The sequence below is a fragment of the Pocillopora verrucosa genome, chromosome 10, assembly GCF_036669915.1.
Source record: "Pocillopora verrucosa isolate sample1 chromosome 10, ASM3666991v2, whole genome shotgun sequence".
NCBI lineage: Eukaryota > Metazoa > Cnidaria > Anthozoa > Scleractinia > Pocilloporidae > Pocillopora > Pocillopora verrucosa.
Window position 1 is genome coordinate 6,329,983 of NC_089321.1, and position 24,000 is coordinate 6,353,982.

General features: G+C 37.3%; 4 protein-coding genes across 4 annotated transcripts in view; 2 read left to right on the top strand and 2 right to left on the bottom strand.

Moving 5' to 3' along the window:
- LOC131768765 (capsule biosynthesis protein CapA-like) overlaps nt 1-8,778 on the top strand; it is a 15,511-nt gene extending 6,733 nt beyond the window's left edge. Inside the window, exons 2-7 of the mRNA XM_059084494.2 lie at nt 2,728-2,971; nt 4,389-4,533; nt 5,241-5,405; nt 6,464-6,697; nt 7,364-7,485; nt 8,345-8,778. Of these exons, the coding sequence (XP_058940477.2) occupies nt 2,728-2,971; nt 4,389-4,533; nt 5,241-5,405; nt 6,464-6,697; nt 7,364-7,485; nt 8,345-8,492 (1,058 nt within the window). The 3' untranslated portion in view covers nt 8,493-8,778. The remainder of the gene's footprint in view (nt 1-2,727; nt 2,972-4,388; nt 4,534-5,240; nt 5,406-6,463; nt 6,698-7,363; nt 7,486-8,344) is intronic.
- LOC131768764 (capsule biosynthesis protein CapA-like) lies at nt 8,653-13,327 on the bottom strand. The gene is made up of 7 exons (XM_059084492.2): nt 13,022-13,327; nt 12,334-12,577; nt 11,171-11,315; nt 10,833-10,994; nt 9,845-10,078; nt 9,206-9,327; nt 8,653-9,037 (listed from the first exon to the last, which is right to left on the bottom strand). The coding sequence occupies exons 1-7, from the start codon at nt 13,080-13,082 to the stop codon at nt 8,845-8,847; spliced, it is 1,161 nt and encodes a 386-aa protein (XP_058940475.2). The 5' UTR covers nt 13,083-13,327; the 3' UTR covers nt 8,653-8,844.
- On the top strand, nt 13,056-23,302 carry LOC131768739 (capsule biosynthesis protein CapA). The gene is given in 8 exon segments (XM_066173808.1): nt 13,056-13,428; nt 14,989-15,232; nt 16,635-16,779; nt 17,572-17,736; nt 17,772; nt 22,159-22,391; nt 22,888-23,009; nt 23,176-23,302. Coding segments are annotated over 8 exon segments (1,317 nt in total). The 5' UTR covers nt 13,056-13,118; the 3' UTR covers nt 23,273-23,302.
- LOC131768777 (capsule biosynthesis protein CapA-like) overlaps nt 23,201-24,000 on the bottom strand; it is an 8,149-nt gene continuing 7,349 nt past the window's right edge. Inside the window, exon 7 of the mRNA XM_066173809.1 lies at nt 23,201-23,852. Within this exon, the coding sequence (XP_066029906.1) occupies nt 23,705-23,852 (148 nt within the window). The 3' untranslated portion in view covers nt 23,201-23,704. The remainder of the gene's footprint in view (nt 23,853-24,000) is intronic.

Genomic DNA, 24,000 nt, shown 5'->3' on the forward strand with positions numbered 1-24,000 from the left:
TTTACGTCTTTTACTTCTTGTTTTTTTTGGTCGCTCAGTCTCTTTCTTTTCATCCTATTTTCATGTAAAAAACCCTCTCTCCACGAACTTGAAACATAACAATTTCCTCCTGTTGATAAAGCTTTAGCTCTGCCGGTATTGTTGCTTTGCGAGTTGATTAAATATTGCAAAATGCTGAGAAATACTGTTCAACTTCAACCTCACTGGTTTGATTTCGGGCTCAAAACGCGGGTTGCAAATTATTTGCTTACGCGCCTTCACATCCACTAGCCCGCATGAAGCCCTCGTGCAATGCCTAGCCGTGTACCCGCGGTACGCTACACAGAAGCTCGACACTCGAGCATGCGCTCTTCATTGTCATCTGCCGGTGTCTCCTGGCGCACGCTAATGGGGTATCCAAGTTACGCGCGCAATCGCGCCTGTGCATGACCTTCTCCCTCACCCTTCCATTGCGTAATGGCTAAGATAGTGCCCGTGGTACAGTTGGCCGCGCATGCTAAAGGTAGCACCTTGTACGGTCGGTCGTACGGTCGCACGTCCAAATTTTTCCAGCCTGATGGGTTCCTACTATTTCGTATAATTATGGGACTACGCTGCGCCCGCTATTAAATGTTATTAGAAAGAAGAATCCTTCCTTTCTCGGGCGGTATGTATGAATCCATAGGAACGAATTTATTCATACAGAGCCCAAACAATCCTTTTAGTACGCTATTGGCATTTACAATGTCGGTCTGCATTTACTTTCTTCAAAATCAACGATTTACTAAAGTTGAAAACTTGCTCATTTGTTTAAAAGTGGTGCCTGTATAATTGAGCAAAACGCGGTTTTAACGCCAACTTCTCATAACTGGTCGCGAGAAAACTATTTCGGACTGAATTTTATGTGAAAAATCTTTTTTTGAAGATATTTAGCCTTCTGTAATGGCATCATTTAGTGGGCTTAAGTAACCGAGTAAGTACACGTAAATTTTTAACTCTTGTACACGACCAAATTATAGCTAATTATTAAAGAATTTGTTCATGCTTAGCGTGCGTACATCGAGTTATGGATGCACGCGGGAAGTTTGGAGAGCACGAAAAATGCGTAAGAGAAGCTCGAGGCGCAGCCGAGAGCTCTAGCTTTTCGATTGCTCTCCAAATTTCCCAAGTACATCCACAACTCGATATACGCACAGCTAAAAGCATGAGCAAATTCTTTCATAACAGAGCGACGACAAGGATCTGCGCGAAGAAGCCTTTTATTGTGATAGAGTGCAAAATTCTCACAACGCACAAAAAAAGTAAACAAACGTCCCTATTGCTGGTCAGAAACACACCACGTTTTATACTTTGGTTTGAGCGAGAAAATTTGAGCCAGTTAACTGATAACTGTGAACGAAAAGCTCAAAATTTACGGAGATAATGGAGAAAATCAAAGTCAAAGAACTCACGTATCACTGAAAAATATTTTACAAGTCAAAGACCCGAAGTTATCAAGACAAATTCGCGAAACGCGTAACTTGCAAGTTTTTTCAGCTTTATTTTTGTTGCTTGTTGGATCAGGACCTAAATGGTCAATGCCGATAGAAAAATTGGGCAGTTCTTGGCTGGTTTCTTCCATATTTCAAAGAGAAGGAAAACTGCACTGCAGCTTAACAGGAAGGAAAATCTGAAGCCAGCTGAAAAAAAAAATGCTCACGTCATCTTATTTACGCTCGAGCGTGCGTAAATAAAGATTTTGTTCATAGTGGCTCAATAGGACTTATAAAGGGCAAGCACGCGAGCTATGTTATAAAGCAAATTATGTAGTCGTTCCGGTCCATTCTTTTGATCAGCGAAGAAATATGACCGGTCGCTCTTAAGAACTGTTACTCTAGGTTTATTTCGCATATTGCTCGCGTGATGTATGGCAGCGTTTCAAAACGTTTCTCGTACGATCTCAAATTGGCTAGTAAATAACTTGGATTATAATAATCGAAGCCCAAAATCTGTACACAAATCGGTTGGCTCCGAACATTATGTATAAATTCATTTTTAAAATTTATTTTAAAAAGTGCTCATGAAGATGACTTTTTAGATCACTTACAAAATTGGTGGTCCCCAACTCGTTTTAAAATTCTTTCAATATAATTTCTAGGAATATTGAGGAATGACTATGATCCATCAAATAATTGGTGTGTTGAAATAACGAGAGCATTTCGAGTCACCTTGAACAAGAAGTCAGAAAGGCTGATGGTCGTCATTTAAGATGTTATCATTTTTCTTAGTACTCTATTTATCACTTCTTCTTTATAAATCTACTGATCATGGTTCCTTAACGAATGGTTCAATCTTATTATTTCTACGACCGAAAGCGAACAAGAGATTTTATAGTCTTTCGTAATGAGCAAAGTGAGTGGACTGACTATCTGCTTTTGACGAGGTTTAACTTTTTTGCTTTTGTTATTTCTCTTCATTCATATTATAATAGGTTTCTATAGTTACAAGTATTCACGTATTTATTGATTTTGTTATCACTCGTATGGATACAAACTGAAATGGACTCCACTCAGTCCTATTACCATTACTTATTATCATAAAGGTAATCATGAAAAAATAAACAAGAATGCATTTTAAAAATAGCACGAAATTTTAAAAAACCTTAGTCTATATTATCAACAATCACGCGACAGAAATCTCGAAACCAAATGTTATTGTAAGTTATATTTATTGTAATATCAACGTATTTGCCTTCCTTGAACATTTTAGATGAAGTTACATTACTGTTCGTGGGAGATATTTCCTTTGCTGGCCCCATCAAATACTATGTTGACCACAAGTACCATACGTACAATGATACTTTCAAAGACGTGGCTCCATTCATCAGAGAGGCGGACATTTCAGTGGGTAATTTGGAGTCGCCATTTGCCAACCAACATGTTCTTAATCACCTTTACCGAGGGAAAAAACCAGTTTTGCTATATGCCATTCCTAAAGCTGCATCAGCACTCAGGTGAAAATCATAACGGAAACTGGAAAAGTTTAAATTTACAAAAGGAAGAAATCGTTTTTAAAGAGGCCTCCACTGTCAGAACAAGCTTCCGTTAAACTGCATGGAAAATTTCTTGTGCTACGAAGATTCTAGGAAAAATTTGTGAAACAAGAATATATGGGAAAGTAAGAAACCTAGAAAGGAATACAAACAAAATGATATTTGAATTTCTCGTAACACGGCTGCCACTTTTATCATCAGACACTGAATAATTCTTTTATGTCCTATAAGGGCACATCATCCAAAATGGCGGCGCGTATGAAATTCCAGCTTAAATAGAACCCGTACCTTTTTTATGTCAACAGAGTTTATCTCCAAAGTTTGTTTTTTATAATTTAAGGACGATTTGTTCTACAGTGGAGTTTTCCTTTAGAGGGTGCAGAATTTTGTAATTTCATTCTGCTATGAAAGTGTGGGATAATGCATTTGAGCTCCTCTTTTCGTTCGAGCTGCATTAAACCAACATCCAACCCATTTGTGCCGTAAGTAAACCGTTCAACGATATAAAGAGAGTCTAAAGCTGACGAGCATAAGTTTTTAGTTATTCCCTCTGACAACGCTCAAAACGTCAGCTTTATAAACTCTTTACGGTGGCCAATTAACATCGTCAACTCAGTCGATCAAACCAAATCATCTTGTTATATCCTGCCACAGACAAAGCAGCGCAGTTTCTTTAGAAATTTACCCCCTTTATTCATTTTTAATAACATTCAATGACTGTGAATAAAATTATATGAAAATCATATATGTGAGCTGCGGTTTTTACACTACTTAAGAAGTGGTGAAAATAAGGCCTGTGCGGGATTTGAAAATTTATTTTCGGTATTTGAAATTTCTGTTCGCCTTATTTTCACTACTGCTTAAGTAGTGTTCATCACTGCCAGGATCGCCTTCACAATCAGTATCGATTCTTTTCATATCGTCTGTTCTACGACAATCTCGAGATGAGTAACAGCGTGAAGAAATGATTCTATGTTCAAAATAACATTTGAATCTAAGACTGATCTGAGATCATTATCGTAAAAAAATAAAACAAAACAAACGACATCAAAAAATTAATAAATAAACAGGTGCAAATACATTGATTCCGCCCGCCTATTGCTTGTCCTGAAGCAAATCTGATCAATACTAATTAGGTAAATCCCAAACTGAATTTTAAAAAAATATAGAAACAAATTTCATTAATACGATAAAAGAATTTCATAACATGGAAAAATATGAAAGTAACTTGCGAAATATTATTTTAGCACCGTCTTCAGCCATCTCAGAAGTGAGGACCTAGTCTGAATTATTCGTATGCAATGAGAAGTTTTCAAGCCTAATAGCAGGGTATATATTGCACATACCCGATAGTTATACTCTTGGATCCTCCACGCAGGTTTGCAGGATTTGATGTCGTGACTATTGCCAACAATCACTTGAACGATTTAGGCGGTGTAGGAGCCAATTTTACCACTGAAGTCCTGGAAAAGACGGGTATAAAGTATTTTGGAATAAGTTTTGGAAAATATGACTCCTCTCAGGTACACTAACGAATTGTTTTAAACCCCGTTTAATATCAAACTAATACAACTATGTTACATGTGTTTAACATTTTAGACATTTTTGCTAAGCTTTCAATGGATTTGTGAACAGCAAGGGAGCGTCTAGAAGAGTGCTGCAAATCTTTCCAACGAGACGTATACTGTGTAACCATCACAGTTAATGATTATTTACCCGACAGGGTTTAGGAAGGTGTCATAACTGTCGGTCGGCTTAAGGGGTGATTCACAATTTATCAATTTAGACAGGTGTACTGTAGCTTATTTGCAACATTTGGGTACTCTTAGGGCCAGTACACATTGAGGCCAGGGAGAGGTTGTTAGCGCGCTTGCAAATGTAACGTGAACGCAACCTTGGCTAGGTGGGTTACTGCATCTTGAGAAGTTTGAGGAAAATTGGGAATGCCTTTCACAGGGCTACCTTCCACAGCAGACCGGGTAATCCGGCTAGGCGGGTTTCTCCAGTTACTATGTAAACATGATCAAGATCAAATAAGAGGTTATATATATGAACAGACAGGTCATCTGACCTACCTAGGGTCCTCCACCTCAATATAAACAAGCCCATATTAAATTCCATACAGCAGTATCTCCCGCTGTTAACGTTACATTTACTCCTGTTAGATCTTAACAGATACATCTTAAACCAGTTTTAAGCTGATATCAATATTTTTGTTGTCATTTTTTAGGAACCTCTCATTATTAAAAGAGACAGAATCACTATAGCATTCCTCGGCTATTGTGCAATACCCTCCACAAAGAAAAACTGCAGCGAAATGAGGAAGTTGTTCAACTCGGGTCCCGCCATTTATCAAGATGATATCGCTACTAGAGACATCAGGAGGCTAAAGAAGGTTTAACTCAAGTTTAATAGCTTTATGATTATCAGGGTAGATTTTAATCGAGTGTCGAAACTGATCCAGGATTACTCTGGTTTTGTTTTACTTCACTTTGTGATTGGTCCAGAAAATTTGCGCCTCCTTTTAACCGACGAGACTCAACTTAAACCAATCATGATTTCGTTATCAGCATTTACCTGCGTTTCATGCAGGTTACCTGTTTATACTTTGTGTTCTCGTTAGGTAATAATGATGTTGAACATCGCTCAAATTGACTGTTGTGATACCTTTGGTTTTAGTAATCCGAAACTCAACTGAAAACTACACTAACTGAAAGTTAAGAAATAATTTATTTATCTTTTTGTACGTAGAAGGGAAAAGGCTTAGAATTATAAATGACAGAATTTTCTTCTTAAGCCAGCTTAACGTAGCATTTAGGTAAAGAATGAGTTGTTATTCAAATTGTGAAAAACTGTAAACAAGGAGAAAATGCCATCTTCTGCGTGATAGAACCTGCGCCTATAGTTACTAGTTGGACGTTGTTACCAACCTGGCCGAACTAAGGTAGCCACGTATTAGGAACGAGATGATCTTTGGTTGGCTTGCAAATTTAACCTGTGCGGCTAGAAACATAGTAATAATGATAACATCGATAATGGTGATAATAATAATAATAATAATAATAATAATAATAATAATGAGATATAGCAGTGGACATTCCACGAGGTAGCTTTCTTGTCCACTGTTTCCTTGTCGAATTGGAATTTAGAATGTTGATATTGTGGAGGAAGGAAAACCGGAGGACCTGGAGAAAAGCCCTCGGATCAGGGTGAAAACCAAAGACAAACTCAAGTCAGTGTGGCAATCTTCACCCTACTGCGCCATCCCTGCTCCCCGAAACAGTTTATTCATAATCCACTTCGAGTTTTAACTTGATTTCTGTGCATTTCATATCATCATCTTTTATTTGAATACAATAAGAATCTATCCTTCTAGTCATTCTATAACACGCGTATTGTATAGTTATGCTTTACCTCATTTTTTGTTTTTTGTTTTTTGTTTTACTTCCATAGGCCGAAGTTGACATTATAGTCGCTTTCATGCACTATGGTGAAGAGCTCACTTTAGGACCCGTCTCCTCCCAAAAGCACATAAACAAACACCTGATGTCTCTTGGGGTGGATATGATCATTGGAGCTCATCCACACGTTCTTCAGGATCACTGTCTTCGAGATAATAAACTTATCGCTTACAGCTTGGGGAATTTTCTTTTTCATACTAACCAACCACCAAGTGCTGTTGATCCGGTAACGCATTCACATGGTTCAACCAGTGACTACAAGTATCTATTGACTGAATGGAAAGACCGAGTGGGAAAATATTTGGGTGGTTGACACGACGTAAACACCTCGCCATGCCCGATCCTTACGACCTCTCCCCAAATATTTCAGTCTTTCTCGAGTATGGGAAAAAAAAATATTAAACGTCTCGTGTAATGATTCGAAAGTCGGACGTTCCTATTTAACACCGAACATCCAAATGAAAGGAAGGGAATTCTTCGGCAAGCCAGGCCATACTAAGTTCATATTTGGCAAACTAGCTTCGAGGATACTGCTCAGATCGGCAATATAGAAAGGGGCTTTTTTCATGCAAAGATGTAGTAAGCAAGGTGAAAGGTTTTTAACTCGCTTTTGGGATAAATATTTGAAGAGATACGTTTTACCTCTACCTACTGCTATATTCCAAAGAAAATTACTCTTTCAACATCATACATAATTTATCATTTCCTCGCGTTCATTTCCCTTTTTTTCATACTTCTCTTTTTCCGTTTTCTTCAATTTTTTTTTTCTTTTTTGCACTTGTATGTTTATCGTTTATTTTCCTCGCTCCTACTTAGTTTGTTTTTGCAGGCTTGACTTAATCCTCTGACGGTACTTCCAAGTTTCTATATCCATGTTCAATTTGTTTTTCAGAACGTTTACGGAATGTTTGGCAAGAAACCCAATAAACAATTAATTAAGAAATATGAGCACTTTGTCCTTGGGAACCGCGACGCGTTGAAACTATCCCGGATGCTTAAAGTCACCGTTTCAAGGTATTGTACCACTTTGCATCTTATTTTCCAGGGCTTCTTTAAACCACAATCAAATTTTTCATCTTCAAGCATCAACTTAAACAAAAAGAAAGCGGTGGTTTGGCATCTGAAAGATGCATTAATGTTAGCTGCTATGATACCTTTGTCCATGCAGAGAAATCTGAAGAATACGTGTAGGGATTAAAGAGTGATACAGGAAGAGTGAGATAGTTTTGAAAAATGTGAATGGTTGGTCATTATTGAAAGGTGGATATGACTGACATTCGAGTGTCAAAGAAGTTCTTTGGATGTTTCACTTAACCAGTCTGTAAACTGTTGTCAGCTATAGGCAGTGAAAAGAATCATCAATCATTGATCGGACATTATTTGAGTATTTTGGGTCCGAAGGAAACAAATAACGTTTTGGTTAATAGGGTCGTTTCAGTTAAAAAAGTGCCAAAACTTACTTTTAAGTAGTATAACAGGGCTTTTTTTTAATCGAGTGTCAAATTCGTGAATACATGTACAGAACAAACTTTTTTTTTGGTGATACAGAAAAATATAAAGGTTATAAAGATATCATACAAAGAAAAAAAATTGTCTGAAAACGAGAGAATATAAATAGTTGATATTCTTTTGATGAAAACTGGCAAATGGATCTGGAACAATAGCTGAGATGTCATATGAGACAGCAGTACTCTGGATGTCTTTGTACATCTAACTGAAACAGAGAGTTTTCAAAAACAGCGATATTTTTAAATGAGACTTTCTAGCGATTTTGATCGGAATAATCAGTTACAAGCAATCATTTTCAATAAGGAGAAAATAGTTTGTATATTTTCAATTTCTTTCAGTTTCATTCAATCATCTCTCTTTATAGGAAAGGAGTCGTGGGAGCAAAGTATCTTCCACTGAAAGTCGCTTTCGATGAAGAAAATAAGCGACTGCACCCTGAACCCACAAAGAACGCAAAATGGATCACTGTATGCGGAGCTGAAGATCAACACTGTAAATGTCTCAAGAATTAGGATCAAATCTCTCTGAAAGAAGTCAATCTAAAAACACTTAGACTTCTAAATAGTATTTAAAACAAATTTCTTACCTAACAATATGATATTTTATTTCATCTTCAAAAATACATTTTACATGGTGCGAAAAGCTGATGAAGTGTCGGCAGTTTACTAGCTATATCAAACACGCGTAAATAATTAGAGCTATTTTACAATAATGGTTTTTTCTAAGTCCTCGTATAACACCTTGTAAAACACCACATTTTATGTAATAAAGTATAGTTAAATTCTCTATGTTCTTTGTCATCGACCTTGACAATGCAACCTCTCTCCTTTCATAGGGAAGAAATATAACCCTATGAGTAATTAACTAATTATATATAAGGCGCTTGCTAGCTACTTTTCTGGTCGCAATGATCTCGTTGCGACATTGGCATTTATCGTCCTCAGCTCCACAGACTTCAATCCATTGAGCATTCTTTTCAGGCTCAGGGTGAAGTCTTTTGGTTTTGTGATTAAATTTGACTCTAAGAGGCAAATACTTTGCATTAACCACACCTTTCCTACGACATGAAAATAAAGGACATTATTTTAAAATTAGTGAAAAAAAAAATGAATTGAGCCACATTTTCCGGTAAGAAGTCTATTTCTTAGGAAAACAATTATTTTATTGAAGCCCTGTTTGAAAACAATTAATTAAATGATGAATAATAAACAGCTGTGACTTGTACCTAGAAACGTTGACTTTGAGCATCCGGGAAATTCTTAAGTCGTTGCTATTTCCAAAGGCGTAATGCTCGTAGGACTCAATATCAACTTCACTCGGCTTTTTGCCAAAACCTCCATACACAATCTTCGAGAAAAAAAGGGAGCAATGCATCAATTGACGGGCAGGAAGGGAAAAATGTTTTGCTTGCTAAGAAAGTAATGAACAAACCAATTAGAAATCAGGGATCCGACCTTCCGACCCTCCCCAGGGAGGGGAGGGTCGGAGGATTTTTTCGTGTCACCATATCACAATAAAATTTACCAGAGGCCCCTGAGATTCTGTAATATCCTTATGGTAACCCCCTCCCCACCTCTCGTCGTTAGCAGGTAATTGCTAGTCAATGTTATGTAGTACGCCCTTTTGTACTCTGTTAGCGACGGCTGATAGCCCCTCCCTTCCCCTCTAAAATCCATGTGATCCTAAACCTCCCCCTTAGGTGATAAATAGTAGCTGGTCCACAAATAATTTATGAAATAAGATGCAGGATGGCTATAGGTGGGAATAGAATAATAAAAATATACATGAATTAAAACACAAGAAGAAAAAAGAAAGAAAGGGAGGAAAAGAATTAGTAAACAGGTTGAACGGATAAATACGTAACTGGATTGCTTCCCCGTCTATAAGGACACGGATGAAATAGGAAATTCCCCAAGCTGTCTTCAATAAGCTTGTTATGTTTGACACAATGTCCCTGTACCACGTGCGGATGGGCTCCAATGATTATATCCACGCCGAGAGACAGCAAGTGTTTGTTGATATCAATCTGGTAGGGGAGTGGTCTTAATCCCGTTTCCATTCCATAATGCATGAATACAACTATGATGTCAACTTTAGCCTTTGAAAAAAATAGAGTAGCGATGTTGAAATTGTAGGTTTTTATAATCCATCAAATAGTTTTGCTCGCACGTGACTGATCTAAACGCATCACATGATCGAATATACCCCGGATAAAACTGGGAAACATCTGAGGATATACCCTAAGTAACATTCCCCAATTCTGAAACCTTACGTCTACTATGATGAAAGCATTCGTTTCAAATTTAAATCAAAATGAATGAGCGTTTAACTCTTTTCCCAGAAAAGCGACATATTTGAATGTTCGAAAAGTCGTACTGTACTACACTGAAAAGTTCCCACACGTTGCAGAAACATTTGAAACATAATAAACAGAATAGCTTATATTTGGAGCGAAAATGTGTCCTTAAATATTTTTCTTTGGACATTATCTGTTCATCGAGACTTACTCGGAATAGATAGCAGGCGCGGACAAATACCCGAGTGCATTTTCGAGCTAAAAGGAAGCTATTGTTTATATAATTTTAGCCTCCCGCTTACCAGAAAGGTCCTCGCGAATAGCTACTTGAGATGTATTTTTCGAGGCTAATGCACCGCCAAAATTAACCCGCACACAAACTTACTTGAGTCATTATGGAAAAAATGGAAATCAAATCATTTTGACTTCGTCGATTAATAAATCACCATTTATGGTAGAGTTCTAAGTTCTAGATAACCACAAATTGGACTGGTGAGAACATCTTAAAAGCTGGAATTATTTATGTTAAGTTTATCTTTAGCACTGCGGTTAAAACCTTTAACTTGTTAACGTCCCTTGTGGCAACGTCATCTCGATAAATGGCAGGACCAGAAGTAAACAACATTCTCATTTGAGAGCAATTCTTAAGAGGCGATCGCATGTCGCAGTAACCGAGAAATCCAAAAGTGATTCCTTTCCTTTTCATAATGAGTGGTTCCTAAAGAAATGGAAAATTGAAACCAATCAACAAGTTACGTGAAAAGTTGCCAATACGAGTTTCTAGGGGTAGATAGTGGATAGGATAATCTTAAACTGTATGATTCGAGTTTTCAGACTGACAAGAAGAATATGGTGTAACAGACAGAAATTTAAAGCCAGTTATTTTCTATGTACCTGAGAGGAAAGATAGTCGCCAAAACTTATCCCAAAGTATGGTATTCCTGTCGCTTTAAGTACTTCCGCAGTAAAATTGGCTCCTTCGGCTCCAAAATCGTTTAAATGATTATTGGCGAGAGTTACAGCATTAAATCCTGCAAAACTACAGGACGAACAAACTGTCAAGACTACGTGCACTTAAGAACAGTTGTAAACTGACTTAACTACAACTTTAGTCAAAACGGTATGATTTTTTTTTTTTTTAATGTGAGAACTTTTATTAGGGGTAGGTGTTATTGAGCAAAATTTTAAAAAATAAACAAGCTGTCACAGTCGTGAAATTCGTCCCTCTGAACCGATTATAGCAGAATACTGGTGGAGTTATACGACACGGACGACGTTACTATCGAGTCTTTTATAACTCCCCAAATAGCTGGTAAAAAGAAAATAACCACAAAAATGTTTCATTTTTCCAGTGAGTAATTTTGTGTCATTTTGGGTTAACCGTAATCGTAAAAGCTATCACCCCATTGAGACCCTCCATTACGCGTCGATATATGCGTGAGGTCAAGATGGCTGGAAATTGACTGAGTTCTTTTTTTGCGTTATTATGAACCGAGAGGAAGTCGAGGTCTATAAAACACAACAAAAGAAAGATGGGCAAATCTTTCCCGCTGAGATAGCCAATTAGAACGCAGGATTTGCTTCATATTTTTCTTGGGCACTGTCAGCGATATTGTAACAAAGCTATAATAACCACATTACAAAGGTTGATAGAGCAAGGAGCCAATAAAAACGGTATTAATAACAAGAAGCGCGGTAAAACGTTAATATACAACTCGCGACTGATATAGCAAGTAGAGACGGTTTCCCACACCAACAATTAATACGATAAAGTGAAGTGAAGCCAATTTAATATCAGATTACTTTCAACAATTCTAATTAGCTTGTGTCACGATAAAATTTATCTGATCCATCATGAGGCTCTATAATATTCTTATGAATGGCCACCCTTTCCTATACTTTGTTGGCGACGACTGATTTGTTCCCCGTTTCCCCTGAAAACAATGACAAGAGAGAGTAATTTGATCCTCTCTTGATGTAAATACTGGTCTCTTACTTAAAAATATTTCTATAAGCGTCGTCCGGCGAGGGATTTATGGTAAATTCATCTCGTATACCTCAGCGATGATGCAGCATCCTTGTTAGCACTGAGTAAAACTGTCTTTTCACCTCTGAACATGTGGGTATAAACATCTCCGTTGACGAATGGAGATTCCAAATTACACACAGATATATCAGCATCTCTGATATATGGAGCCACTTCATTGAAAGAGTCATTGTATGTGTAACGCTTACGCTCCACGTAATATTTGACCGGGCCAGCGAAATAAATATCTCCCACGAAAATCAAGGATACATGCTCTGCAAATAAGAAAGGACAAAAAAATGCTTAGCCTTATTAAGGCCGCTTATCGATACTAATAAGACAAGAGTGAAACCCTAAAAGGCTTCAAGGGAAATTTGAATTTGTACGCGTTAAGAACAAGGCTTTGTACTATGTCTAGGGTATAGTTACAGAAATTATTTGACTGATATCCGGTGAAGATCGATTTTGGTCGAGATGAGCGCTCGGTCTGTTTTAGAAAGGGTGCGATTCATCAGAGTTATCGATTCTATGTCAATCCATGGTTTGGTGATTCATGGGCGAGTAAACATTTTTCTGAAAGACTTCCATTGTGCGTTAAATAAATTTAGTAATAACTGAATTATTTGGAATTACAATTAATGTTTAGTCCGAATACTAAATTGTTGGTCAGGAGCACGTTTTTAGAGTTTGGTTACTAAAATTATGTCCGTGTGTCTTACCTTTATTCCCGATAACTACACTTGGTAAGGAGATCGCCAAAAAGATGACTACAATATTCATGACACGATTATTTTAAAATCAGGCCGGAAATGTAAAATGTTGTTCGCTATAACGGTAGTCCGTACTTCTGACGCTGATCGAGCAGTAGTCCCCGTTTTCTGTGAAGAATTACACTACAGTCTTGACGAGGAAGAGATTCGGGATTTCGAGATTTTACCACTGGATGTGATGGACAGCTTTTGGAAATGTGACATTGGATGCATCAACATTGACTGTGTTGATTTTCACCAGTTAGCAACTAGCCAACAGGCTTCCACCTCGCTCTCACGGAAAAAGAACTCTAAAAACCGAAGCAAGAACCGAGCAAAATATGTCAAAGGGTCTGCCCCTGGTTTTGGTTCATCAGGTAAAATATCATCAAGAGAGAACAACCAGACACCTGCAAGGTATAACCCGCGTAAAGGTTCCAAGCAACGGAGGGAAACGGTCGCATTAGAGCTAATTTTTTTAGCCGCTATTTTAGTGGAAGGCTTAGCGATGTCAGATAGCAATGTTCCGGTTGGTGAAAATATGTGGGGCGACCGTATTCTAAGGAGCTGGAGTCACTCGGGCGAAATTATCCAACTGGATGACTACACAGGACGAAATTGCAAGAATCCGTAAACGGAAACGTGGCGGAAACATGCAACTCCATGTTTCCGTTATGTTTACGTAAAAGTGGTCCGGTTCCGTTGTATACGCAGCAACGGAAACGCGAGAAAACGTCACGAAACCGGTAACGGAAACACAGGTTATCCGTCGTGTTTCCGGAACGGTTTAACACGTTTCTGCCACGTTTCCGTTTACGGATTCTTGCAATTTCGTCCTGTGCTAGCTAAAAGTTTAACATGCGATAACAGGTACTTGTAAAGAAAACGGCAGGTGTCAGTCACCTGTACGGACAGGTAGTCAAAAACCGAAAATGCCATCAAACGTTAATCACCAAGAAGAAAATATTCCAGTTTTCAACTGTGAATTGGAAAGTAATCATAAATCGTAATTTTATCCCGTCATTGCTCTCTTTTCTTGACGTAAGATAGGAACCAAACAATCAGAAACAGTTCACAGCTAAGTCTATTTCCGACTTTCTCCCGCAATTAAGATTTGCATAATTTATTTCCGTTTTGATGTAAATAGCTCCTTTGACTGGTCCGTTGACTGATCGAAAGTTGTGCCTGACAACTTTCGCCGATGTTTCACCTAACTCCTCTGGTAAACTCGCTTTATTTCACGAGGCAAACTCGGAAAGATGGCTGAAACTTCCAATGGGGTGAAAACTACACATTCCAAAAGCAAAGCGCTCTAAAAGAAATCTTGTTCGTTGCTCGTAGGGTTGCTCATAATGATATCTTACTTTTTTAAAATAGATTTTCTTCTTAAGTTAGATTTTTAGGTTCATCATATTTCCACAGCAAAACCTTTTCATAGCGATTTCAGGGTGTTACGTGAATGACAATGACAACTCAGGGTTTAGCTTCACAAACACCGTTTTTTTTTTTTTTTTTTTTTGTCTACACATGATTTTGATGAAATTACAATATGATTTTTTTATGAATCTACCGATCGTTCCTTAACGAATGATACGATTAGCAACAACACTCGCTATATATTCCACGACCGAAGTGAGAAAAAGATTTTATGGTATCTCCTGGTGAGCAAAGTAAGTAGATTGACTGTCATCCGCTATTTCACGGGGGTTTCCTTTTTTGTTTTTATTATTTCTCTTCATTCATATTATGACAGGTTTCTAGGAATAACACAATACATTTTAAAAATAGTACGAAATCTCGAAAATCTGAATCTACATGCTTGATAGTTGATTTGGGCGTCGCCATTATCAACAATCACGCGAAAGAAATCTCGAAACTGAATGTTATTATTATATTTATTGTAATATCAACCTATTTGCCTCCTTTGAACATTTTAGGTGAAGTTATATTACTGTTCGTGGGAGATATTTCCTTTGCTGGCCCCATCAAATACTATGTTGACCACAAGTAACATACGTACAATGAAACTTTCAATGACGTGGCTCCATTCATCAGAGAGGCGGACATTTCAGTGGGTAATTTGGAGTCGCCATTTGCCAACCAACATGTTCTTAATCACCTTTACCGAGGGAGAAAATCAGTTTTGCTATATGCCATTCCTAAAGCTGCATCAGCGCTCAGGTGAAAATCATAACGGAAACTGGTAAAGTTTAAATTTACACAAGGAAGAAATCGTTTTTAAAAAGGCCTCCACTGTCAGAACAAGCTTCCGTTAAACTGCATGGAAAATTTCTTGTGTTACGAAGATTCTAGGAAAAATTTGTGAAACAAGAACATATGGGAAAGTAAGAAAACTAGAAAGGAATACAAACAAAATGATATTTGAATTTCTCGTAACACGGCTGCCACTTTTATCATCAGACACTGAATAATTCTTTTATGTCCTATAAGGGCACATCATCCAAAATTCCAGCTTAAATAGAACCCGTACCTTTTTTATGTCAACAGAGTTTATCTCCAAAGTTTGTTTTTTTTATAATTTAAGGACGATTTGTTCTACAGTGGAGTTTTCCTTTAGAGGGTGCAGAATTTTGTAATTTCATTCTACTATGAAAGTGTGGGGTAATGCATTTGAGCTCCTCTTTTCGTTCAAGCTGCATTAAACCAACATCCAACCCATTTGTGCCGTAAGTAAACCGTTCAACGATATAAAGAGAGTCTAAGGCTGACGAGCATAAGTTCTTAGTTATTCCCTCTGACGACGCTCGAAACGTAAGCTTTACAAACTCTTTACAGTGGCCAATTAACATCGTCAACTCAGTCGATCAAACCAAATCATCTTGTTATATCCTGCCACAGACAAAGCAGCGCAGTTTCTTTAGAAATTTACCCCCTTTATTCATTTTTAATAACATTCAAAGACTGTGAATAAAATTATATGAAAATCATATATGTGAGCTGCGGTTTTTACACTACTTAAGAAGTGGTGAAAATAAGGCCTGTGCGGGATTTGAAAATTTATTTTCGGTATTTGAAATTTCTGTTCGCCTTATTTTCACTACTGCTTAAGTAGTGTTCATCACTGCCAGGATCGCCTTCACATTCAGTATCGATTCTTTTCATATCGTCTGTTCTACGACAATCTCGAGATGAGTAACAGCGTGAAGAAATGATTCTATGTTCAAAATAACATTTGAATCTAAGACTGATCTGAGATCATTATCGTAAAAAAATAAAACAAAACAAACGACATCAAAAAATTAATAAATAAACAGGTGCAAATACATTGATTCCGCCCGCCTATTGCTTGTCCTGAAGTGAATCTGATCAATACTAATTAAGTAAATCCCAAACTGAATTTTAAAAAAATATAGAAACAAATTTCGTTAATACGATAAAAGAATTTCATAACATGGAAGAATATGAAAGTTACTTGCGAAATATTATTTTAGCACCGTCTTCAGCCATCTCAGAAGTGAGGACCTAGTCTGAATTATTCGTTTGCAATGAGAAGTTTTCAAGCCTAATAGCAGGGTATATATTGCACATACCCGATAGTTATACTCTTGGATCCTCCACGCAGGCTTGCAGGATTTGATGTCGTGACTATTGCCAACAATCACTTGAACGATTTAGGCGGTGTAGGAGCCAATTTTACCACTGAAGTCCTGGAAAAGACGGGTATAAAGTATTTTGGAATAAGTTTGGGAAAATATGACTCCTCTCAGGTACACTAACGAATTGTTTTAAACCCCGTTTTCCTGGAAACGAGATGAAAGAATATTTAGCGAAAGCATGGAGATTTAATCTCAAACTAATACAACTATGTTACATGTGTTTAACATTTTAGACATTTTTGCTAAGCTTTCAATGCTGAATAAATATCGTGTGACCTGGATATTATTAATAACCCAATGGATTTGTGAACAGCAAGGGAGCGTCTAGAAGAGTACTGCAAATCTTTCCAACGAGACGTATACTGTGTAACCATGTAATTATTATTTACCCGACAGGGTTTAGGAAGGTGTCATAACTGTCGGTCGGCTTAACGGGCGATTCACAATTTATCAATTTAGACAGGTGTACTGTAGCTTATTTGCAACATTTGGGTACTCTTAGGGCCAGTACACATTGAGGCCAGGGAGAGGTTGTTAGCGCGCTTGCAAATGTAACGTGAACGCAACCTTGGCTAGGTGGGTTACTGAATCTTGAGAAGTTTGAGGAAAATTGGGAATGCCTTTGACAGGGTTACCTTCCCCAGCAGACCGGGTAATCCGGCTAAGCGGGTTTCTCCAGTTACTATGTAAACATGATCAAGATAAAATAAGAGGTTATATATATGAACAGACAGGTCATCTGACCTACCAAGGGTCCTCCACCTCAATATAAACAAGCCCATATTAAATTCCATACATCAGTATCTCCCGCTGTTAACGTTACATTTACTCCTGTTAGATCTTAACAGATACATCTTAAACCAGTTTTAAGCTGATATCAATATTTTTGTTGTCATTTTTTAGGAACCTCTCATTATTAAAAGAGACAGAATCACTATAGCATTCCTCGGTTATTGTGCAATACCCTCCACAAAGAAAAACTGCAGCGAAATGAGGAAGTTGTTCAACTCGGGTCCCGCCATTTATCACGATGATATCGCTACTAGAGACATCAGGAGGCTAAAGAAGGTTTTACTCAAATTTAATAGCTTTATGATTATCAGGGTAGTTTTTAATTGAGTGTCGAAACTGATCCAGGATTACTCTGGTTTTGCTTTACTTCGCTTTGTGATTGGTCCAGAAAATTTGCGCCTCCTTTTAACCGACGAGACTCAACTTAAACCAATCATGATTTCGTTATCAGCATTTACCTGCGTTTCATGCAGGTTACCTGTTTATACTTTGTGTTCTCGTTAGGTAATAATGATGTTGAACATCGCTCATATTGACTGTTGTGATACCTTTGGTTTTAGTAATCCGAAACTCAACTGAAAACTACACTAACTGAAAGTTAAGAAATAATTTATTCATCTTTTTGTACGTAGAAGGGAAAAGGCTTAGAATTATAAATGACAGAATTTTCTTCTTAAGCCAGCTTAACGTAGCATTTAGGTAAAGAATGAGTTGTTATTCAAATTGTGAAAAACTGTAAACAAGGAGAAAATGCCATCTTCTGCGTGATAGAACCTGCGCCTATAGTTACTAGTTGGACGTTGTTACCAACCTGGCCGAACTAAGGTAGCCACGTATTAGGAACGAGATGATCTTTGGTTGGCTTGCAAATTTAACCTGTGCAGCTAGAAACATAGTAATAATGATAACATCGATAATGATGATAATAATAATAATAATAATAATAATAATAATAATAATAATAATGAGATATAGCAGTGGACATTCCACGAGGTAGCTTTCTTGTCCACTGTTTCCTTGTCGAATTGGAATTTAGAATGTTGATATTGTGGAGGAAGGAAAACCGGAGGACCTAGAGAAAAGCCCTCGGATCAGGGTGAAAACCAAAGACAAACTCAAGTCAGTGTGACAATCTTCACCATACTGCGCCATCCCTGCTCCCCGAAACAGTTTATTCATAATCCACTTCGAGTTTTAACTTGATTTCTGTGCATTTCATATCATCATCTTTTATTTGAATACAATAAGAATCTATCCTTCTAGTCATTCTATAACACGCGTATTGTATAGTTATGCTATACCTCATTTTTTTTTTTGTTTTTTGTTTTACTTCCATAGGCCAAAGTTGACATTATAGTCGCTTTCATGCACTATGGTCTCCTCCCAAAAGCACATAAACAAACACCTGATGTCTTTTGGGGTGGATATGATCATTGGAGGTCATCAGCTTGGGGAATTTTCTTTTTCATACTAACCAACCACCAAGTGCTGTTGATCCGGTAACGCATTCATATGGTTCAACCAGTGACTACAAGTACCTATTGACTGAATGGAAAGACCGAGTGGGAAAATATTTGGGTGGTTGACACGACGTAAACACCTCGCCATGCCCGATCCTTACGACCTCTCCCCAAAATATTTCAGTCTTTCTCGAGTATGGGAAAAGAAAAAAATATTAAACGTCTCGTGTAATGATTCGAAAGTCGGACGTTCCTATTTAACACCGAACATCCAAATGAAAGGAAGGGAATTCTTCGGCAAGCCAGGCCATACTAAGTTCATATTTGGCAAACTAGCTTCGAGGATACTGCTCAGATCGGCAATATAGAAAGGGGCTTTTTTCATGCAAAGATGTAGTAAGCAAGGTGAAAGGTTTTAAACTCGCTTTTGGGATAAATATTTGAAGAGATACGTTTTACCTCTACCTACTGCTATATTCCAAAGAAAATTACTCTTTCAACATCATACATAATTTATCATTTCCTCGCGTTCATTTCCCTTTTTTTCATACTTCCCTTTTTCCGTTTTCTTCAATTTTTTTGTTTTTTTTTTCTTTTTTGTACTTGTATGTTTATCGTTTATTTTCTTCGCTCCTACTTAGTTTGTTTTTGCAGGCTTGACTTAATCCTCTGACGGTACTTCCAAGTTTCTATATCCATGTTCAATTTGTTTTTCAGAACGTTTACGGAATGTTTGGCGAGAAACCCAATAAACAATTAATTAAGAAGTATGAGCACTTTGTCCTTGGGAACCGCGACGCGTTGAAACTATCCCGGATGCTTAAAGTCACCGTTTCAAGGTATAGTACCACTTTGCATCTTATTTTCCAGGGCTTCTTTAAACCACAATCAAATTTTTCATCTTCAAGCATCAACTTAAACAAAAAGAAAGCGGTGGTTTGGCATCTGAAAGATGCATTAATGTTAGCTGCTATGATACCTTTGTCCATGAAGAGAAATCTGAAGAATACGTGTAGGGATTAAAGAGTGATACAGGAAGAGTGAGATAGTTATGAAAAAGGTGAATGGTTGGTCATTATTGAAAGGCGGATATGACTGTTATTCGAGTGTCAAAGAAGTTCTTTGGATGTTTCACTTAAGCAGTCTATGTCTGTTAACTGTTGTCAGCTATAGGCAGTGAAAAGAATCATCAATCGTTGATCGGACATTATTTGAGTATTTTGGGTCCGAAGGAAACAAATAACGTTTTGGTTAATAGGGTCGTTTCAGTTAAAAAAGTGCCAAAACTTACTTTTAAGTAGTATAACAGGGCTTTTTTTTTTTAATCGAGTGTCAAATTCGTGAATACATGTACAGAACAAACTTATTTTTTGGTGATACAGAAAAATATAAAGGTAATAAAGATATCATACAAAGAAAAAAAATTATCTGAAAACGAGAGAATATGAATAGTTGATATTCTTTTGATGAAAACTGGCAAATGGATCTGGAACAATAGCTGAGATGGAATATGAGACAGCAGTTCTCTGGATGTCTTTGTACATCTCACTGAAACAGCGTGTTTTCAAAAACAGCGATATTTTTAAATGAGACTTTCTCGCGATTTTGATCGGAATAATCAGTTACAAGCAATCATTTTCAATAAGGAGAAAATAGTTTGTATATTTTCAATTTCTTTCAGTTTCATTCAATCATCTCTCTTTATAGGAAAGGAGTCGTGGGAGCAAAGTATCTTCCACTGAAAGTCGCTTTCGATGAAGAAAATAAGCGACTGCACCCTGAACCCACAAAGAACGCAAAATGGATCACTGTATGCGGAGCTGAAGATCAACACTATAAATGTCTCAAGAATTAGGATCAAATCTCTCTGAAAGAAGTCAATCTAAAAACACTTCAACTTCTAAATAGTATTTAAAACAAATTTCTTACCTAACAATATGATATTTTATTTCATCTTCAAAAATACATTTTACATGGTGCGAAAAGCTGATGAAGTGTCGGCAGTTTACTAGCTATATCAAACACGCGTAAATAATTAGAGCTATTTTACAATAATAGTTTTTCCTAAGTCCTCGTTAAACACCTTGTAAAACACCCCTTTTTTTTATTTTATAAAGTATAGTTAAGTTCTCTATGTTCTTTGTCATCGACCTTGACAATGCAACCTCTCTCCTTTCATTAATTGAGCTACATTTTATAGCAAGAAGTCTATCTCTAAGAAAGCATTTCTTTCATTGAAGCCCTGTTTGAAAACAATTAATCAAATGATGAATAATAAACAGCTGTGACTTGTACCTTGAAACGTTGATTTTGAGTATCTGGGAAATTCTTAAGTCGTTGCTAGTTCCAAAGGCGTAATGCTCGTAAGACTCAATTTTAACTTCACTCGGCTTTTCGCCAAAACCTCCATACACAATCTTCGAGAAAAAAAGGGAGAAATACATCAATTGACTGACAGGAACGGAAAAATGTTTTTCTTGCTAAGAAAGTAATGAAGAAACCAATTAGAAATCAGGGATCCGACCCTGCCCTCCCCGGGGAGGGTCGGAGGATTTTGTCGTATCACCATACCACGATAAAATTTACCTGACTCCCTCTGAGGTTCTGTAATATCCTTATGGTAACCCTTTCCCGCTTTTTCCCCTGTTGGCGTTGTAAAACCCTGTTGGTTACATTGAGGAACACAACAGCTTGTAGGCATGTCGATAATATGTAGATATATAGTAAAATAGTAAAGATAAAGACGATGTTTTCACACGATATATCAAATTATAGCAACTTGCTCTCCAAGATGTTTCCTGAGTAACCTCGACTTCATGATTTGGCCCAGTCGCGTACAAGTGTTGTCGGCCATATTGGAATTAGGTGTATGAGGTTCTGTAATATTCTTATGTTTCTTCCCCCCCCCACCCCCCCCCCAAAAGTTATATAAACAATAGCCTCCCTTTTGGCTCGAAAATGCACTTGGATATTTGTCTGCGCCCGCTTTCTATTCCGATTAAGTCTCGATGAACAGAGAATTTCCAAAGAAAAATATTTATGAACACAATTTTGTTCCCAATATAAGCTATTGTGTTTATTATGTTTCAAATGTTTCTGCAACATGTGGGAACTTTTCAGTGTAGTCTAGTACGACTTTTCGAACATACAAATATGTCGCTTTTTCTGGGAAAAGAGCTAAACGCTCATTCATTTTGATTTTAATTTGAAACGTTTGGGTTATATTTTTTTTTAAAAGCCAGAGGTGACATCATAGTTGTATTCATGCATTATGGAATGGAAACAAAATTAAGACCACTCCCCTACCAGATTGATATCAACAAACACTTGCTGTCTCTCGGCGTGGATATAATCATTGGAGCCCATCCGCACGTGGTACAGGGACATTGTGTCAAGCATAACAAGCTTATTGAAGACAGCTTGGGGAATTTCCTATTTCATCCGTGTCATTATAAACGGGGAAGCAATCCAGTTACGTATTTATCCGTTCAACCTGTTTACTAATTCTTTTCCTCCCTTTCTTTCTTTTTTCTTCTTGTGTTTTAATTCATGTATATTTTTATTATTCTATTCCCACCTATAGCCATCCTGCATCTTATTTCATAAATTATTTGTGGACCAGCCACTATTTATCGCCTAAGGGGGGGTTTAGGATCACATGGATTTTAGAGGGGAAGGGAGGGGCTATCAGCCGTCGCTAACAGGGTACAAAAGGGCGTACTATATAATATTGACTAGCAATTACCTGCTAACGACGAGAGGTGGGGTGGGGGGGGGGGGAAGGAGGGGTTACCATAAGGATATTACAGAACCTCAGGGGATTATGGTAAATTTTATTGTCATATGGTGACACGACGAAATCCTCTGCCCTGATTTCTAATTGGTTTGTTCATTACTTTCTTAGCAAGCAAAACATTTTTCCCTTCCTGCCAGTCAATTGATGCATGGCTCCCTTTTTTTCTCGAAGATTGTGTATGGAGGTTTTGGCAAAAAGCCGAGTGAAGTTGAAATAGAGTCCTAAAAGCATTACGCCTTTGGAAATAGCAACGACTTAAGAATTTCCCGAATGCTCAAAGTCAACGTTTCAAGGTACAAGTCACAGCTGTTTATTATTCATCATTTGATTAATTGTTTTCAAACAGGGCTTCAATGAAAGAATGCTTTTCTTAGAGATAGACTTCTTACTGGAAAATGTAGTTCAATTCATTTTTTTTCACTAATTTTTAAAATAATGTTCTTTATTTTCATGTCACAGGAAAGGTGTGGTTAATGCAAAGTATTTGCCTCTTAGAATCAAATTTAATCACAAAACCAAAAGACTTCACCCTGAGCCTGAAAAGAATACTCAATAGATTGAAGTCTGTGGAGCTGAGGACGATAAATGCCAATGTCGCAACGAGATCATTGCGACCAGAAAAGTAGCCACCAAGCGCCTTATACATAATTAGTTAATTACTCATAGGGTTATATTTCTTCCCTATGAATAGAGAGGTTGCATTGTCAAGGTCGATGACAAAGAATATAGAGAATTTAAATATACTTTGCTATATAAAAATGTGGTGTTTTACAAGGTGTTATACGAGGACTTAGAAAAAACCGTTATTGTAAAATAGCTCTAATTTTTACGCGTGTTTGATATCGCCAATAAACTGCCGACGCTTCATCAGCTTTTCGTGCCGAGTAAAATGTATTTTTGAAGATGAAATAAACTATCATATTGTTAGGTACGAAATTTGTTGAAGTTGAAGTGTTTTTAGATTGACTTCTTTCAGAGAGATTTGATCCTAATTCTTGAGACATTTACAATGTTGATCTTCAGCTCCGCATACAGTGATCCATTTTGCGTTCTTTGTGGGTTCAGGGTGCAGTCGCTTATTTTCTTCATCGAAAGCGACTTTCAGTGGAAGATACTTTGCTCCCACGACTCCTTTCCTAAAAAGAGAGATGATTGAATGAAACTGAAAGAAATTGAAAATATACAAACTATTTTCTCCTTATTGAAAATGATTGCTTGTAACTGATTATTCCGATCAAAATCGCGAGGAAGTCTCATTTAAAAATAGCGCTGTTTTTGAAAACA